Raw genomic sequence first — 19,725 nt, forward strand, 5'->3', positions numbered from 1 at the left:
AGAGCACTCCAGTCAAAAGTCATCAAATTACTTAAACACGTGGTTTGTTATACATTAATTATGCCTCAATACACTAAAAAAATGTTGTCTAATGGGGTACAGTTACTGGGCCGTCCTTTCAGACACTGTTACAGGTCAACAAAGCAACTTCACGTGATGGTTAAGTTTGTGGAATAAGAGGGGAGGGGATAGCTCCGTGGTAGAGCAGATGCCTAGAATGCATGAGGTCCTGGGTTCAATCCCCAGTACCTCCATTAAATAAAAAAGTAAATAAACAAACAAATAAATAAATAAACCTAATTACCCTCCCCCCCCAAAAAAAAACCCAAAAATTTTTTAAAGGTTGTGGAATAAGATCACTCACATTCTACTACTTCCCTGGTTGTGTGGCTTTGGGCAACTTGACTTCTCTGTGCCTGTTTCCTCTGTGCCTTCTCTCTGGGCGGCTGATAGGAGTCTGTACATGAAGGACTGAACACCATGCCTGATGTGTAATAAGCACTCAATAAATGTCAGCTCTAGTGATTACCCTTTACCTTTGTGGGAGGGTGTATTAATCATGTTTTGTATTTTTTTGTACTTTATGATGCTTTGACATCTTAGGCCTTGCAAACCTGGGGAAGGACCACCCCTCCCAGGGTTAGCTAGTCCCTAGAGACAGCAAACTACTTGCCTAGGAACCCACCTGCCATACACAGACCAACCAAGCCCACCACCTTCTTTATCTAATTTACCTCTAGCACATTAAACCAATATCCCTCTGCCCTAAATCAGCTTAGGACCAGGTAACAGGCAACTAGGGACCATCTGTGGAGCCTAGAGCCCACTGAAATTATTCAAACTATCCCACTCTAAGCTAGCTCAGCTGGCCTCCCCTGCCTCACTCATTCCTTCCAGCAAGAACCATTATAAAGGCTGTGGTCCATGCGTTCCTCTTACTAGCCCTAGTGCCTTCCCGGGTGGCCCTGCATGCCGTGGCAGGCCCCCTCCTCTTGGGAACTCTAAGTAATAAGCCCATCTTTAGAAGACAGTTGTTGGAGGATGGAGGGAAGGAAAAGTGACCACTGAAATGAGAAGGCATCTTGAGACCCATACATGAGGCAGGCAGCTTCATATAATCAATGGACCACTTTATTATAAAGTAACTTACTGACAGGGTGAGACTGGGCAGACGCCAAGACAACAATCCGGAAGAATTCGTAGCTGCACTCCGCACTCCCAAGGACAATATTATAGTTAAACTAGTTTATAGTATAACTTGAGTAAACTGTAGTTAAACTAGGGTATGAGGGTGGATGCTTGGAAACGGGACATGCATTCCTAAGTTAAGATTTATGAATGGGTAACTCGCTTTGTGGGCACCAGGAATACATCAGCAAAGGTTTTCATCATTGTTTGGGGACTAACAGAGCAGAGAGGCCACCCGACCCTAATGGTTATTAAACAGTACCTGTTAGCTTCAAAGCCCTTGATGTCAGCGAAGTGATTTACTGCACAGGGCAGCCCTGAGTAAGGTCAGTGGAAGGACAGGGGGAACTCTATGGGCGCAAGATGGTGTCAGTTATGCTAACAGCCATACGACAGTTGTCTCTGTGTCACCTTATTATGTGCGATTGAAACAAGTTCCAGGTCCGTTTTAAAAACAAGGTAGCCTTAAGCCCCCAGCCCCTTACCTGGGAGAAGGCACGGGTTGGGGTGGGAGTGGGGCATCCCAAGAGAGGAGGAGCTCTGTCTAATGTCCTATAACCCCACCAGCCCTCAGAGCTAAGCCTGGGGGAAGGGTAACCAAGGCAGAGTCCCCCAAAGGGTGAGCCTAGGAGAAAGACATCTCTCACCAGCGGTGTGCTGCAGCCAGCTCCTGCCAGGACAGGGGAGCTGATTGCTAAAATTTCACGAATTCCTTAGACCAGCTGTTAAACTGTTGGTAGCATGAAACCAGCCATGGGGAGAGTATTTACACAGCAGAAATCTGCACACTCTACAAACACTACAAATCAGGACTCCCTCCCCACCCCCGCCGCCTCCACCACCACCACCTGCTAACACTGGCAGTTAAACATTTCTGTGTACACCACTACCTCTAACTTCATGTCTGCTGCTCCATTCCCACTGGAAAGGCAGGGAGGGGAAGAAAGGAAGTTTTTTTCCCCTGGAGCGGCTCCAGGTGGGTTTCAGCAGCCCACCTGCAGGGCCACAAGCAGAGCCCAGGACTGGGCTTGTGTCCATCCCTCCATCACACTCCTTACGAGGGACCCCAGATCTCCAGACAACCCTCCACTAGCTTAACAGATGTCATTTCCCTTCCCAAGACATTCCCAGTGCCCGCGCCCCAGCCTGGATCAACCCAGTCCTCCAGATGCCCTGGGCTGGAGCTGCCAGGCTTGGTTACAGCATGGGAAAAGTAGATCCAAACTATGGCCACATTCGGGGAGTGCTCATACCCCAGTCCTAGATGAGGGGAGGGGCTAGATGAGGGGGGATTTCCACTGGCCACCCCACTGGGAAAAGCATGAGAGAAATATCCAGGTCCTCTCTTATGCATCAACTTGGAATAGGGAACCAGGGGTACGCATCTTAGACACCATTCCTTTCTGCTGGGTCTGTGCACCACAGAGCAGGCACCCTGAGCGGGTGGCAGAGCCGCACACACCCTCCTACCCAGCGCAGCACAGAAGTAACGCTCATTTCATAGGTGGGCGCTGGGAATCACTATCAGTCTGCCACCTGCATCTTTCAAGTGGTTCAAACTCAAAAGGCAGGAAAAGGAGTTGCTACTTATTGAACCTCTAAAACCAAAGCCACCTGGGAGGCCCTTCCAACCTCTCCCCATCATCCGTCTCCATCACTTCCTTTTCACCCTTTGTTCCCTCGGCCACTTGGACCTTCTTCCGGTCCAACTGCCAAGCTCTTCTCAGCTCGTCTTTGCCTTTTCTGTCTTCCCCAGTGCTTCTCAGAGCTGGTTCCTCACCACTACTCAGGTCTTGGCTCAGAGAAGCCCACCTGCCCACTTGACCAAACACATGTGCCTCCATCACGTGGCCCTGGTTTATTGTCACAGAGTCTCTGAAACTATTCCATGGATGTGTTCACCTCTTTATCATCCCACCTTCTTCTCAGGTCTGTGTGTGTGTGTGTTTAATTATTTTTATTTATTTATTTATTTGCGGGGGGCGGAAATTGGGCTTTTATTTATTTATTTTTAATGGAGGTACTGGGGACTGAACCCAGGACCTTGTGCATGCTAAGCAGGCACTCTACCACTGAGCTATACTCTCTCCCCTTCTCTGGTTTTGTGTGTTTTGTTCATTGCTGTGGCCCCAGGACCTAGAGCAGGGTCCACAAAATAGCAGGGGCTCAAGAAACTTGTTGAATAAACTGAATGCTTTTTTTTAAAAAAAACACGATTCCTTTTCTTTAATAGCAAAATAATATATATTGGGGAACACTTGGAAAGTATAGAATACAAAATACAGAAAGTACAACTTAGAACCTTTAACATTTTGATCATCAAAGCATGAGTTGCATCTGCCCTTCTCTCTGAGTCTCCAGAGTGCCTGTCAGTCTGTCAATGGTGTCAGTTTGTCAATGGTGTGTCGGTGTGTCAGTGGTGTGTCAGTGCGTGGCAGCACATGCGTAGACAGCCCTTCCAGGCTTCCTAAGGGACCTTGGCCCCTCAGGCCTCCCTAACTCCTAACCCACCCTTCTGCATTCGTCCTGGTCCTGAGAATGGCCCTTCACTGAGGACCCTCTCTGGGCCCAGGGCTGGTAGAGTAAGGCTTTGCAACATAACCATGAGGTAGCTATAGTCTTCCTCATTTCTGGATGTGAGGACAGGGCCCCTGAGAGGCTGGCTGATGTCACAGGGGCCACACAGCTGGCAAACAATGTTTCCAATGATCTGAAGGCGCCAAGGCCTGGGTTCTCTCTACATGTGGCTTTCAGGCCTCTCCAGCCTGATTACCTGCCCTCAGCAAGGGGCTGCTCAGAGGTCCGGGGCTCATGAATGAAAGCTGAGCAGGGTCCCAGGGACTGGTGGGTCGGTCACATCCACCAGTCCATGGACTCTTTGGGGCAGGCCCTGACAATGACCATACAATGAGGCAGCCCCTTACACAGGATTCTCTCAGCCTCCTGCCCCTCCCAGCCCAGCCCCTGCAGCTCCAGGACCCTGAGCTTGGGCATGGTGAGGCAGGAGGAGAGGATTTCAGCTGGGGAAGGCATTTCTGGGGTGATGAGTGGCCCGAGCAGGCACAGACTCTCCAGGGCCGGCATGCCCTCCAGGACTGACAAGCCGGGGGCCGAGAGGCCCCTGACCGTCAGCCGGATCTTCCGGACATCTCGGAGGTGGCGGCTGATGGCCAGCAGGGTGCTGTCGGCCGAGAGGGTGCAGCCCAGCACCTCGAGCCGCTGCAGGTAGCTCAGCTCCTGCAGCCCCATATCCAGCCCGGTCTCGGTCACACGGTACGTGCCGCCCAGCACGAGCGAGCGCAGGGAGCGGAAGCGCGTCAGGCCCTGCAGGTGCTCGTCGCGGAAGGCGGGGACGCGGTCCAGCACCAGGCACTCGAGCAGGGGCAGCACGGTCGGGTCCTGCTCTTTGAGGAGCCAGGCCATGGAGATCTCGCAGCTGTGCAGCTCCAGGGTCCTCAGGGTGCAGGGCAGGCTGGTGATGGGCACCATGCTCAGGTTGGCCACGTGCAGGCACAGGCGCCTCAGGTTGGGGCACTTCTGGCCCAGGGCCTTCATCAGGGCAGGGGACAGCTGGGGAGCCTGGGAGCCCGAGAACAGGTAGCCGCCCATCCGCAGGGAGTGGAGCCGGGTCGCCATGTACCGGCGAAGGAGGTGCCACATGACTTTAGGTCGCATCTGTAAGAACCAGAGATGAGGGTGACTGGCTGAGAAATAGGGGGCATCTTCCAAGGCCCCCGCTTTGCCTGGAGAGACTAACGAGGGTTACTCCTCAAGATATGCAGGCAAGAGTGGCAAAATGATACTTTGGATGTTAAAGAAAAAGAAACAATACTATCTATTTTATATGGGCATAATTATTCCAGCCATAATAGTTAATTTTCGTTGAGTGCCTACTATTTGCCAGGTTCAGTGTTGAACATCAAACTAGAAAGCTGGTTGTGTAGTAGGTACCTTTGGAAAAACATATTGGCCAGACTCTTGTTGTGAGTGAAGAGCTATGATTCAACACAGCCTGATTCCAAAGGCCAGTCTTGCTCTTGTAACCACACATAGAAGGTGGAATAGAAGGAAATACTCCAATAGTAAGAGTGGAATCCACTTATAACAGTAGTTATTCTGGGAAAGGGTTGAGGACACCAGGGGATAACTGCCAAAGGCTCTTAGCTTCAACTGTGGCAATACTTCAGCCTTTTTTTGTTTGTTTATGTTTTGTTTTACTTTAGATATAATTGACATATAACATTACATTAGTTTCAGGTATACAACATAATGATTCGATATTTGTATATATTGTGAAACGATCCCCACAGTAAGTCTAGCTAACATCCATCCCGCTACATAGTTATGACTTCAACATTTTTACAAGAATTATTCATGACTTGGTGATTTTCAAAAATTATACCTCAAAAAGAGAAATGTCAAACAAATGTCCTAGTCAATCTCTATTTCATGTGTTAAAGTGTTTAGGGATGAAGCGGACTCTTGTCTGCAACTTATTTTGAAATGTGTTTGAAAAATAAAAGATTGGATCGATGGATGGAAAGGGGGTCAATAGATAATAAAACAAATGTAATTAAATGTTAATGGTGGGCAACTTCATGTGCTCTGTACTATTATTTTAACTTTTATGTATGTTTGAAATTTTTCATAATAAAATTATAGAAAAAACTAATACAGAAAAAATAGTCATTTTTTAAAAAGGTGATGTCAATAAAAATAATTTCTACACAAGGCCACAATTACTTATCCAAAGCTCTTGGAGACAGATGGGTTTCAGAATTCAGAATTAATACAGTGCAGGGGGAAGGTTATAACTCAATGGTAGTGCACATGCTTAGCACACACAAGGCTGAGGGTTCAATCCCCAGTACCCCCATATAAATAAATTAATTAATTTTAAAAAGAATTAATTCGGTGCAAATATCATATATAATACCATCAGAAGGGTGGAGGGCGACACCCCGTTATCAGATTAATATTTTTCAGTATAACATGACTATTTATTCTAAGTGGGGTAAAGAAAAAGGACATTAATAGCCTTTACTAGCTCACATCAGGTCTTGCCACCAAATGAATTTGTGCCAAGCTTACAAAAAAACTTTTCCACTTTGCTGACTTTTTGATTTGGGAATTGCAGATGAAGAGCTGAAAACAATAAATTACAAAGGACCCTACGTCTCAGAAATTGCACTTCTAGGTTTCAGAATAACTGACACCTGAACTCAAGAAAATGAACACAAGGACATTCTTGTGGAATGAGAACCAGAAACATGAGTAACAGCTGGGAAGTTGTTAGATTCAAGTTGTCAGAATCTTGAAGCCCCACTCCAGGCCACCAAATCAGAGTCTGCATTTTAGCAGGATCCCCGTAGGTGACTCACATGCACAGTAAAGTTTGAGACACCTCCTTAGACCATTGTTTGTAACAGTAAAAAGCAGGAAATAACCTAAACGTCTGTCCGCAGAAAAATACACAAATTTTGCTATATTCATTTAACAGCAGTTAAAAGGAATGAATTAGATTTACAAGTGTCAATTGGAATAAATCTCAAATGCAATATTGTGTGAATAAAGCCGATTGTAGGTGGATATATAAGTAAAATAGCATCTAATTATCTAAATAGTAGAATAGCATTATCTAAACTTCAGAAACTACTTAACAGTACTGTATAATCCTTATGGGCACACACATAGGAAATAAGTAACAACGTGAAGGGGTATAAATGCACTTTGTAATAGCGGTTACCTCTGAGGAGGGGTTCGAAAAGTGCAAAAAAAATATCTATAAATGTTGTATGCACATATGTACATATAAACATTTGTATGTGTTTCACATGATCTGCAGCCAATAAGGCCAGAAGTTAAATAAGGTTAAATTTAGATGGTGAGTACGTGCTTTCAGATATATTATCCTCTTTACGTTTCTATATATATTTGATTTTTAAAAAATTTTTAACTTTTTTTTGTTTTATTGGGGGGTGGAGCAATTAGGTTTATTTATTTATTTATGTATTATTATTTTTTTAAATGGCGGTACTAGGGATTGAACCCAGGACCTTGTGCATGCCAAGCACGCACTTTGCCACTGAGCTATACTTTCCCCCATATATATATATATATATTTGAAATAGTTCATAATTAAACAAAAAATACCAACGTGAGAAAGTGGAAATGGTTTGGTGGCACCACTCAGGAGGTTAATTCTGGAAGTAAGTTGACGATGGGAGATGATTTCTCCATGAAAACTCATCAGTAAGCCCTTTCCCTGCACGATCTTGGTTATAGCCATTTTGGAGATGGGGAAACTGAGGCCCGGAGGTCGCAGCGGAGCAAGTAAGCGCTGCGCCGGGGATGCACCAGGGACAGTTTGGTCCGAAATACAGGGTTAGAGGGCCAGTCCTCGCCCGGCCGGCCCCGCGTACCGTGTAGAGAGTCAGGTCGACATGTCGCCACAGCCATCGGTCGTCCACCAGCCTCTTCCAGCGGTGACAGACCCTGGGGGAGGGGACCCGCCGTTAGATCGACCCTGGCCCCGCGGGGACCAGATCTGCATCTCCGGGTGCGCCCCCCGCCCGGCCCTCCCCCCCCCCCGCGGGGCGGGGCCGCACCTCGAGATGCGGATCCGGTCCCGGACCGGGAGGTAAGAGAAGATCTCCAACAGGACCGAGTCCGGCAAGTCGGCAAAAGTCGCCATGATCCCACCGACACGAACTTCCGCTTCCGGCTAAAGGGACTCCGGGACTCGTCCTGGGGAAGCCCTAGGAAGCAGGGGGAAATTAGAGTGAGGGCGGGGCGGTGGCCTCGGCTTCCTGCGGCCAGCAGAGTTTCGGCTTTCCCCTTGCTGGGACGTGGTTGAGCCCTGGCGCCAGATCAGCGCGGGATCTGAATGCGGAACCGAGGATGCAGCTGGGGACTGGGATCAAGCCCGAGAGGCGTGGCTAGGGCGGTAACTCGTCGCCTCGGGGTGGGGCTAAGGGCGGGAAGGAGGCTAGGGGCGTGGTTAGTCGAAGACCACGCCCATAAGGCGTGACCGAGGCGGGGACGCGATCCAGAGGGCGGGGCAGGGGCGAGGACCAAACCCAGAAGGCGTGGCAGGGCCGGTAACAAGCCCTAAGGGCAGGATTGAGGGCAGGACCAAGCGCTCGGACCCAGCGGAGAGCGAGGTCCCTACTTTTTTACTTAATAACGCTTTTTTTTCATTTTTAAGAATTTTTTAAAAAACATTTTTATTGAAGTATAGTCAGTTTACAAAGTTGTGTCAATTTCTGGTGTACAGCACAATCATATAGGAACATATATATATTCGCTTTCAAATTCTTTTTAATAATGCTTTTTGATACTTGTGCACGAGGATAAATTTGTAGAAGTGAAATAGCTTGTTAAAAGGCGTGTTGAATTTTCCTTTTTATTGATAGTGCCAAAACATTCTCCACAGAGCCTGAATTGATACTCACTCCTGATACACGTCACTCATTTTTAAAGTTGCAATTCTTAAGGACAGTGACATTTATTCAAGCATTCCTGTATTGATGAGTATTCAGGCTGCTTCCAGATCTATTACCACAAACAATATTGGACCTAAGCATTCTCTAATATATGTATGTATGTACATACATATGTAGGTATACACACATATATAATATATCTCTTATGTTATTTCTATAGGGTAAATAACCAGGAGTTGGATAGATGGGACAAAGGACATGTGAAGTTTAATGTTGAATAGGTTTTGCCAAATCACAGTCCCAAGATCCTATAAAGGCAATAAAGAAGAAATTGGAAATGTTGAAAACTGTCTTAAAAAGAAATGCACTCATTAAGATGTACATTTTAAATATGTGCAATTTTTGTATATCAACTATACTTGAGTAAAGCTGAAAAGATCTGTTAAAAGCTTAAAAGATGCTCACACTTATCCATTAATAAATAAAAAGTAAAAACCCTGTGGCAATTTACCTGTCAGATTAAGAAAGATGAGGAAGCCAGAAAATATCTACACTGGCTTGATGTGAGGAAACAGACCTTTTCAACCTCTGCAAATGGGGCAGAATTGATGAGGACAGTTTGGCAAATCAGATTGCAGCCCCTGTTGGCCCAACAACCCCACCTCCAGGATCTCAGATTGTCAGAAAGAATGAGGTAGGTCTTTCTGCACTGTTTGGAACAATCTCAAGGATATCATTTGCTTTAAAAAACAAAAAGTGTAGAAAACAGTGTATATAGTTTGATCAGATTGGATATATATAGTATGTGGTTCACTTTATATATAAATGCCTGTATAAAAACTAACTCATTTATTTCTGCCCTTTGACATAACTTAAAAATGCTGTATGTTACTTGAAAATACAAAGTCCCTATCTCTACTGAAATGTGTTTTTTTTTAAATTGAGTTATAGTCATTTTACAATGTTGTGTCAGTTTCTGGTGTGCAGCACAATTTTTCAGTCATACATGAATATACATATATTTGTTTTCATATCCTTTTTCACCGTGAGCTACTACAAGATCTTGAATATATTTCCCCGTGCTATACTGAAATGTGTTATTAACATCTGCAAAGTTTTCTCCTTTTCTTGGGAGGGTACATATTACTCGTTTGAAGACACAGAGACTATCTCTAGAAAATGAAAACTTTTAATGGTAGCTGTCCCTGGGGGGGGGCCTGGGATCTGGAGGGTAAGGAAACTTTATGCTGCTGTACATAAACTTTTTGTACTGCTTGAATTTTTACCATGTACAAGCGTGACCTTAAAAAAAAAGAAGTTCCAAGTGTTTATTAATAAATCCAACCCCTTTGATATTTTTCCTCAAACAAGAGTACAGAAAAAATGCTTCATGCTTTGGCAACCTCCTTAGGACTATGGCACGAAAGACCAAAAGAACCGCAAGTCGCTTGCCAGGACCACAAGCCCAGATTTTTCTGATGCCAGAGTGCAGGCCTCCATCACTGTGCTCTGGGGTTGTGATTCCCTCTGGAAAGCCCACACCATCATGTACGGGCGGTGCCGCCTCTGCTCCCCGTACCTTGGGCTCTCCCTCACAGCACCTGTCACACTGTATTGCAAGGACCTCTTCACTTGTCTTCTTCTTTACTTGTCTTCCTCCTGTATCAGACTGAATTCTGGCAGGTTGGCCTTGGTCACTGCTACATCTCCAAGGCCAGCTGACAGGCTGAGATGTTGGGGGAAGGGACCACCCCAGCAACTCTCTCCACCTCTAAGATTATTTCCCTTCTGGTGAACCTTTAAGTTCAGCAGAACTCAGGTGTCCCCACCCCCAGGTTAGTTACAGGGGTTTCCTAAGAATCATCTTCCTACCCCACCAAGCATACAGGAGCGGCGGTATAGGAACCCCCACAGATAAGCTCCTTCCTCTCGGTCAGAAACTTAGGCCACAGAGGAGCCCTGCCCAGCTTGCTCCTTAAGTTGTGACCTAGAACTCTCCCTCCTGGGAAGCATCTACCTCCTCCCAGGAGCAGCTCTGGCAGCAGATCCTTCAGGATAGGGCTGTCTGGACCCCTCAATGGATGGTCACTGAGTCCCTTCGTAGGAAGCTGCATATGTTAATTACCAGGATGTGGAGAGGTCTCTACAGTGAGGGATGCTGTCTCCTGAGGCCCTTCCCCCTCCCAGCAGTGGCAGTCTAGTCCTGGGACTTCCCATTCCTCTCAACCCCCACTGGGGATGGTTTAGCCCATCTGGGGCTGGCAGCCCCCCAGTAGATCCCCACCACTCCCCATAGAGCCCAACCCCTCAATAACCCCAGACTTTATTTTCCTTCCCTTTCAGCGGCACTCCTCACCCTTTTCCCATTTCCCCCAGCCCATAACTCAGCATCATGACCCTGTGTTTGAGCTACCTTTTAATCCAACATGGAGAAGTTCAAACTCCTTATTTTAATAAAAAATAACATTTACTTTTTCCTCTAATTACAAAAGTATGTTCATTGTAAACCATCTGGGAAAACCCCCAAAAGGCACCAAAGAGGAACATAAGACTCAGCAATTCCACCATCTAGTGGTAACCACCATCAACACCTGGTGTGCCCCAGTATTTCCATGTGAATGCAGAGGTGCTCCTTCCAAACTTCCTCAGGCACATCAGTCCCCTCAAGCTCCCCCTTGACCTTCCCATCTTCCCTCTTGCCTCATCTGTTCTTCTGCAAGAGGACTGTCAAGGGATGGTCCACGACCAATCCTTACTACCATCCTAGGGTGGGGACTGCTATCGCCTTTCCATAGATGAGGAAAATGAGAATCAGAGAAGGTAAGTGTTGAGACCACACAGCTTAATATTAAGGGGTGAAAAAAAAATTAAGGGGTGAGGTTGGGGCTTTGACTCATCTGTCTAGATCAAAAGCCTGGGTCTCCAATCTGACTAAGCCTTCCATTCAGATCCCCTGCCCTCTCAAGCCCACTCAGAGGGATTCTGTAGGGTTCAGGGATTCTGCAAAGTTCTGAGGCAGGAAGGCCCCTGAGTCCAGCACTTGATGTGGGACTTCCTGGGCCGGTTCCCTAAGGCAGGGCAGCGCTGACAGGGTTACAGAGCATCTGCCCTTTCCCCAGTATGGCCTCTCATGTCTTCCACCTAATCTCACAACCTAGTTTGAGAAGGTGGATGGGGTGAATCAGAAGTAGTGGCCCCTCTTCAGACTGAATCCTTTTAGGGTCACTAAACTAGGAGACTCCTGTCTGCTGAGAAGGAACAGTTCAACAGTTAGTTCCAACAGTTAGGGAGAGGTGTCCCCTGTTCCAGCAGCCCTGAGGAGCCAGACCAGTCCGGCGGCTGCTTTGGGGCTGTAAGGTAAGGTTAGGAGCTGGTATACAGTGCCCTCTGCAGGACGGGAGCGACTTCCCTTGAAGATACAGACCTGGGAGATTTTGCATCTGTGCAGTTTCCAGCTTCGTCATCAGTGCTGCAATTTGGCGTGCAACGTGAACTCCGTTCTGGTAAGTGCTGGTATCCAGGCCAAGATTAGAAGGCTTCTTCGCTTATTGACTGTAGTCTGCACTCCAGATGTCCCGGGGAGGCGGGGGCAGGCGCGATAGCCGGTGGGAAGAGGTGAGCAAAACGCTTCCGAGGCCCAGCCCTGAATGAAGGCAGAGGGTCGGACAGGATAACTGCAGGACTCGGCCAGGCTCCCCGTAGCCCTGAATCTGCAGTTAGAGGCTTCCTCGGGCCCAGGAACGGGAGGTCATCCCCGCTCCCCTTGGATGTCTCCCGGGCGCCCCTAGCATCCCCACCAGATGCCACACCACGGGGCATCTCGGCACAGCCAAGGGCCTTCGACCAACGGCATTCAAACGGCTGGGCGCCGGCCCCTGACCTCTGACTCTCCACGCCCCTGCCCCGCACGAGCCGGGACCATCACTCCGCTCCACGCCCCCTCCGGAGGTATCCCCCTGCCCAGGTTCGAGACTCCTAGGCGGCTCCTGGGAACCGCAAGCCCACGCCCAGCCTGCGACTGCAAACTCCGCGAGGTATTAACCTGCACTGGGAGGAGCGGGGACCGGAACTTCCGACTACGCACTTCCGCTTCCGGTGTTTAGCGTTGACTCTTGCCCCGGCTCTGCCTTCAAGCGAGGAGGTTGTGGTATCGGCTGGTTCCCAGCGATTCGAGGTAAGGGGGCCAAGTGGAGAGGTCCGGAGTTGGGGAAAGCTAATGGGACCCGGCCATTGAGGATCCACGGCCCTTCGAGAGGCGAAGCTGGGCCTTCAGGCTGCCTAAAGCCGGGAGGGGCTGGGGCGGGGGCTGGGGGAGGTAAACGCGGTTGCCTGGGGTCTGCAGCCGCCTGAGGTTCGAGGTCCTGGGACATGGTACTTGGGGACCAGGAGTATTCAGATATGGGGGACTGCGGAAGGCGTGAACGTAAGACTCAATAACCGGAGGTGTTGGGGCCTAGCGGACCCTTGAATTCCTGATTCTGCTACCTGCCGACACCCACCCTTTGTCGCTCCAGACAGGATGATCGAGGTTGTTTGCAACGACCGTCTGGGGAAGAAGGTCCGCGTTAAGTGCAAGTATCCACTGGCGGTCGAGAGGCAGTGGTTTCCTGGGTGTGCTTGCCATGAAGCAGGCAACTCAGCCCTTGTTGCAGGGTGATTTTTGTTAAACCGGAGGGTGGGGGGAGATGGGGTCCTGGCAGAGTGCATTCAGCCCTAGAATGCCTTCGTCCGTGCTCCACCCACCCTCTCCCCTTCCGTTTTCCTTAACCCCTCTGCGCCCAGCACTGATGACACCATCGGGGACCTTAAGAAGCTGATTGCAGCCCAAACTGGCACCCGCTGGAACAAGATCGTATTGAAGAAGTGGTGAGTACAGTGGTGGAGCTGGCTTCTGGACAGGAGCAGGCCAGAAGCTTTTGGTTTGGGGAAGCGCAGCAGCCAGCCTTTTGCTTAGGCAGAACTTCTGAAAAGTTTTTATCCCATAGGTACACGATTTTTAAGGACCACGTGTCTCTGGGGGACTGTATCCTTTGTGTGACTTCTTGAGGAAGGGTCTGCGCACCCAGACTTGGTTCTCTTTGTTGAATAGTGTAGTCTATATGACGTTATGCACATGTGTTTAACTTAGTATGTGGCATATGGTAGGTATTTAGAAAATGGGAGCTATGTAGTTTTGTTGAGGGAGGAGGGTGGTTGGTGAAATATTTTGATTTGGCTTATAAGACTTGGACACATTACAGTCAAAATCTTTATTACTGAGCTCCAACTGTGTGTGGACAGGAGGTCAGGGTGGAGTGAGACTTGCGTGTCTGTTGTAGAAAAAGAGCACGAACTTTTTTCTTTTTAATTAAAGTTTGGATTTTTTCCAAATTGAAATGTCCCAGTTCAAAATGTAGCCGCCCTGACCCATCGGTGAGAGATGAGAGGGTGGGGATAGAGCCCACAGTGAGGATTCCTTAACACCTTCACCTCAGATGAAATCCATGATGGGATGAACCTGGAGCTTTATTACCAGTAGAGCAGAATTCCTTCTTCCTGCTCCCCTGTGGCCTCCTCTCTTCTCCCATCCCCACTCCCCCATGCTAGTATGGATGCTTGTTTTAAAAAACTCATGTTAATAAAAAGTTGGAGCCTGCTTCATTGCTGTCATCTTTGAATGAGGGCTATCTCTTGAGGGGAGGGTTGGTGTCTGGCTGTCACCATATTCTCAGTGCCCAGCTGCAGATAATGAGTTCAAGACTGACTGGATCAATGAGGGAAGAGTCAGCCAGTAGACTGGGAGCCTGAGTGGAAGACCAGAGCTCTGGGGTTTGCCATGTGTCTCTGAAGGTCAAGAGATCCTGGGATTATTGTCACCCTGGTAAATCAAGAGGCCTCTGGGTAAGGACAGTAGATGTAGGTAGGAATACAGGTTTGGATTCAAACACATTGTGGGTAGAATCCCAGCTCTGCCATGAACTGTGACCTTGCATAAGTTACTTAACCTTCATTTCCTTATCCAAACTGGAATTGATCATGTTTACTTCATTGGTGTGTTGTGAAGATGAGAGAAAGCATGGTGAAGCAGCCACAGTTCCTGGCACTTATGAAATCCTAGTGGACAGTGTGAAACAGTGTGGCATAGGCTATAAGAACCCAGCCTCAAAAATCAGACAACTGGGTTTGAATTTTGATCATTAGCAGTGGGACCATGATGGCACCCACATCTGGATAAGATTATACTGTTAAAGCAGCAGGAATGCCTGGCATTATTAGCTGTCTCCAGCCATCTTTCCTCAGGTGTGAGTAGACAGGACACCAAACACCCCATCTCTGTTCTCCTGGCCACAGATCCTGGGGTTGAACTTGGCCCTGTCCTTTCCCAGAGCCACATCCTGGAGCTGTCTTGAGAATTTCACTCAGCACCTTGCTCCATCCCTTCTCCCCTCTCTAACGTTGACCTGGCTGATCCTCCTCAGTACTTAACCACCACATTCAAGTCTAGCCCACTGCCCCTCCTCTGGCCCCCAAGCTCCACCCAGCCTTCTGTCTTCCTTTTGCCACCAAGTGTCTTGGGATTCAGACCTGTGGGCTACCTGGGATGCTGACTTGTGGTCCATTAAGGATGGTCTCTCCTTGGTCTCCATTAGCCTCCTCTCAACCCGCCCCCTTGGCTTCTCTCGGGTCCCTAGGACTGTGCTTCCTCCTGACATGTCACAAATGTCTTTCCTGGTACCCGGCTCTTCCTACTCTTAAAGCTTAGAGCTCAGTCTCCTCACCTGTCTGCTTAAAAAACGAACCCAACAATTTTTTTTTTTTAATTACACAACAACCTTGACAAGGTGAGTCCTTGTTTTCAAATCAGCATAGATAAGTACAGGCCAACAGTAAAATCCCACCCCTGGCCCCATTCTCTCTTCGAGGTCAGGTGTTTTTCAATGTATTTATGTAAACTTCCATTTGTTTTTAAAAGATGACTGTGTTAATATCTGGTTGTTACAAAATCCAAATTTCTACTAAAAATTAATTTTCTTATTTTCATACCACCCTTTCCAACAGCAGCAGTCAACAGATTTGAGTGACTCCAGAAATTTTCCAAAATACAACCTATGGTTTTCATACAGTCATACAGTTGGAATAATTATACACTCTGTAATAGTCATATACCATTCAGCAGTTTGCTTTTTTATGGTTTACTTTTTATCTTTCTGTATAGATTACCTGTCTCATTCTTTTTAGGTAGTATTTTTCTGATTTTTATTTGTTTTGCTTTTTTTTTTTTTTTAAACATAAAAGGGTGTGGAAGGATTTTTGTGGTGATGGAACTGCCCTTTTTAGAACTATGTGGTGGCTGCAGGACTCAGCAATTGTCATCCAGGATGTAGGGAGAAAGATGGAATGCAGGCTGTCAAATGAGTCTGCCTGTATTACAAGGGAATCACATGACCACACTGAAGGGGGTGGGGAAGAAAGGAACTGACCTAAATAACTTAGAGGAAAGAGTATTTTCCCCCGATACTATAAGGCAAAAGATAAAAAGAATTACACAGAAACACTGTACTGCAGTTGGTAAATATGTTCCTCACAGTGGTGTGATTTAGCAATTCTGAAACTAGTTTTGTACATGTATACACACACAGGATTGGATAAATACATTGTAGATAATTAGAGCCAGGTGTCTCACTGGTGGAGAAAGAAGTTACAAATAAAACCAGGAGAGGGTGCGGTAGAAGGAGGTGGTTAGAATGAACCCTGTGGAGCTTGATTAGAGTTGGAGGCATCAGTATGAACTTACGGGTTTTTTGTCTTTGTTTTTGTTTTAGATCTCATAATTGAGTGTTAGCTAATGTGTCACGGGTTTTGTTTAATATGTAGACAGACATGTGCAGAAATACAGATGTGTGCATATATATGTATGTTTCCTTGCTTCATCCACTTAGAGGGACCAGAAGCAGGGACACCTCAGTATCAATGAGCACACCAAGCACCCAGATCTTGGTTTCTAAATTATCTCCAATAAAAGGAACCAGGGCTTCTAGGAGAAATAATTGGTTCCAGAGCTAGGGCAGGGAACATACAAGCTGAACCTGGAGCATCTTTTGTACCAGGAAGTAGGAAGTACTCAAATACAAAGGATGGAAGCAACAAAATAACAGTAATATTAGACTGTAACCCCCAAAATAAATATCCTTGAGCCCATGATCATAAAAATAAATAACTGACTATGTAAATGGTTGGGGGAGAAGGGACAACTCTTCATTACAAAAGAATTCCACATAATTGTAGAAGGAAAGAGGGAAATAAGAAATCACCCACCATTGCATCACCATAGTAATAACTGCTGTAGGCAGAATGCACTAACAGATGCTAAAAATTGTGGGGTAAAATTTAAGCAGAAGTAGGATATTTGCACAATCTCAAAAGTATCTTCCCTGAAGGTATATATTCATCACAAAGGGGAAAATATGAGTTCAGATACTACCTTAAGCAAGTGATCAAAACTATCACAACAGATAGAATATGGCAGAAGTGATGATATATCACTGCTGAAATTAGGTTGCAGAGAGACTGTGGCTTCTGTCTTGGTCTCTTACTCATTAATGAAAGCTGGATGCCATGTTGTGAGCTGCCTTCTGGCGAGACCCTAAGCCAATAGCCAGCAAGGAACTGTAGTCCTCAGTCCAGTATTAGCAATTTGAGTCCTGCCAGCAACCATGTGAGGGAGCTTATAAGGAGATCCCTGTCCAGTCAAGCCTTCAGATGAGACCACAGCTGCTGCTGCTGGCACCAGCTAAACTGTGCCTGGATTCCTGACCCATGGAAACTATGAGATGGTAAGTGTTAAAAAAAAAAACACTGAATCATGGGGTAATATGTTATGCAGCAATAGGTACCCTAACCAGTAATGCATTGCAACATCACTGATCATTTGGTGAAGGGCGCATCATCTCTGTGGTATCCTTCCCAATCATGCATAACCTCAGTCTAATCAGGAGAGGACATCAGATAAACGCCAACGTGCCCAAACATCCGAATGAGAGACATTCTGCTCTTCAAAAGTATCAAGATCAGGAAAGACGAGGGAAGACCTAGAAAATGTCACATATTGGAGGAAACTAAGAAGATATGACAGTGTGGATTCTGGGACAAAAAGGATATTAGTGGGAAAACTGGGAAAATTCCTTTAAAGTCTTAGTTTAGTTAATAGTAGTGTACCAACGAGGATTTCTTAGTTTCGATCATTGTTCTGTGGCAGAATTTCTCAGTTTGGCGCTGTTGACGTTTTGGGTGGATAATTGTTGTGGGGGCTGTGCATTGTAGGATGTTCAGCAACATCCTCGGCCTCCACCCACTAAATGCCAGGAGCATCTCCCTTCCTCCATTCGTGATGACCAAAAGTGTCAAGACATTGGCAGATGTCCCCTGGGGATCAAAATCACCACTGGTTGAGAACCTCTGTTCTGTTATGTAAGATGTTACTATAAGGGAAGGCTGGGTGAAGGGCATTGAAAACTATACTACTTTTGCAGCTCTCCTCTAAGTCTTAAATTATCTTTTAAAAAGGATTATTATGTTAATATGTGCTTGTAAGAAAGAATCAAAATGTTGTATTAAACCTTAAGTTCCTTCCTTCTTCACCTGCATCACCTGTGTTAGTCATTTACATATTTGAATGAATACAGAAAATTTCTGTGATGTAAAACTAGTTTTTACACAATTGAGATAATTATACATACTCTAATACAGTTCAGCAGCTTGTTTTTTTTTTAATGGAAGTATAGTCAGTTACAATGTATCAGTTTCTGGTATATAGCATAATGTTTCAGTCCAACAGATACATATGTATTTGTTTTCATATTCTTTTTCATTTTAGATTACTGCAAGACATTGAATATAGTTCCCTGTGCTATACAGAAGAAATTTGTTGTTTCTCTATTTTATATATAGTCATATCTGCAAATCTCAAACTCCCAGTTTATCCCTTCCCATCCCCTTTCCCCCCTGATAACCGTAAGTTTGTTTTTTATGTCTGTGAGTCTGTTTCTGTTTTGTAAATAAGTTCATTTGTGTCTTTTTTTTAGATTCCACATATGAGTGATATCATACGGTATTTTTCTTTCTCACTCTAAATTACTTTATTTAGAATGACGATCTCCAGGTCCATCCATGTTGCTGCAGATGGCATTATTTTATTCCTTTTTATGGCTGAGTAAGCAGTTTGCTTTTTAAGACCTTTTTAAAGCTTTGATATCTTTCTGTAAGTGATGTCATTCTTTTAATTTCTATTTGTTGATTTTTCTGGTTTTGTTTTGCTTTCATACATACTATAATTGCTACGCTTTACTATGACTTGCTTTTTTTTCACCTAGCAACACATATCCTTGCTATGGACCAAACACTGTTTTTGAGCACTTTATGTACATTAATTCATGTAATCTTTACAGCCAAGGTGTTTATGAGATATTTCCTCTTTTTGCAGATGGAGAAGCTGAAATGCAGAGGTTAAGCAGTTTGTTCAAGGTCATAGCAAATGGTAGAGCCAGGCTTTGAACCCAAAGCAATGTGGCTCCTGAATGCTCTTAATCTTCTACCGCATCCTGCCTCTATAATTTATTATAGACATGTTTCCCTGTGTTTCATGTCACTGCACCTCAATTCTTTTTAACAGTTACATAAGGGTCTATGCTACATAGACCTTTATAGATGAACTGCAATAGAACTCCTCCCTGTTGGTGTCTTGACTCCCACATCTATCTCCAGCTGTAGGTCTCCAACCATCTTTTCAAGTGTCCTACTAGTGACACACACTTAATTTTAAATTGGATCAAACTGAGCTCACCATTCTCCCACTCGCGCCACCCCCTATGTCCCCATCTGAATTGCAGTGTCAACACCTACCAGTCAACCAGGACTGAGGCAGGAGCCAGACTGAGAGGGAATAAAGTAGATTCCAAAGGAAGCAGGTGTTTGGGTCAGTTACATAGGGAATTGGATTTGCACAAAAAATTAAAAGGGGGTGGACTAGCTTTGGACATCAGGAGGAAACAGGTGGGGAGAGGGAGGATGAAGAAGCCAAATTTAGGCCCCAGGGTTCTTAGCTGTTCATCGCCAA

The 19,725-nt window shown here is 46.0% G+C and overlaps 2 protein-coding genes across 4 annotated transcripts; one reads left to right on the forward strand and one right to left on the reverse strand.

Moving 5' to 3' along the window:
* Window positions 1-1,005: 1,005 nt before the first annotated feature.
* Window positions 1,006-12,616, reverse strand: FBXL12 (F-box and leucine rich repeat protein 12). Of its 3 annotated transcripts, XM_010954219.3 has the most exons (4): window positions 12,058-12,616; window positions 7,797-7,946; window positions 7,611-7,683; window positions 1,007-4,863 (listed from the first exon to the last, which is right to left on the reverse strand). In XM_010954219.3, exons 2-4 carry the CDS (start codon window positions 7,880-7,882, stop codon window positions 4,042-4,044), a joined length of 981 nt encoding a protein of 326 aa, XP_010952521.2. In that variant the 5' UTR covers window positions 7,883-7,946; window positions 12,058-12,616; the 3' UTR covers window positions 1,007-4,041. The 3 variants fall into 3 exon arrangements, with proteins under 3 accessions (XP_010952522.1, XP_010952521.2, XP_074206809.1); XM_074350708.1 differs by lacking the exon at window positions 12,058-12,616 and having other exon boundaries at window positions 7,797-8,139; XM_010954220.3 differs by lacking the exons at window positions 7,611-7,683; window positions 12,058-12,616 and having other exon boundaries at window positions 1,006-4,863; window positions 7,797-8,140.
* A 22-nt stretch (window positions 12,617-12,638) lies between these two features.
* Window positions 12,639-14,268, forward strand: UBL5 (ubiquitin like 5). The gene is made up of 5 exons (XM_010954218.3): window positions 12,639-12,807; window positions 13,148-13,208; window positions 13,416-13,499; window positions 13,619-13,656; window positions 14,108-14,268. The coding sequence occupies exons 2-5, from the start codon at window positions 13,153-13,155 to the stop codon at window positions 14,149-14,151; spliced, it is 222 nt and encodes a 73-aa protein (XP_010952520.1). The 5' UTR covers window positions 12,639-12,807; window positions 13,148-13,152; the 3' UTR covers window positions 14,152-14,268.
* Window positions 14,269-19,725: the final 5,457 nt, after the last annotated feature.

This window comes from Camelus bactrianus, chromosome 22 (genome assembly GCF_048773025.1).
Source record: "Camelus bactrianus isolate YW-2024 breed Bactrian camel chromosome 22, ASM4877302v1, whole genome shotgun sequence".
NCBI lineage: Eukaryota > Metazoa > Chordata > Mammalia > Artiodactyla > Camelidae > Camelus > Camelus bactrianus.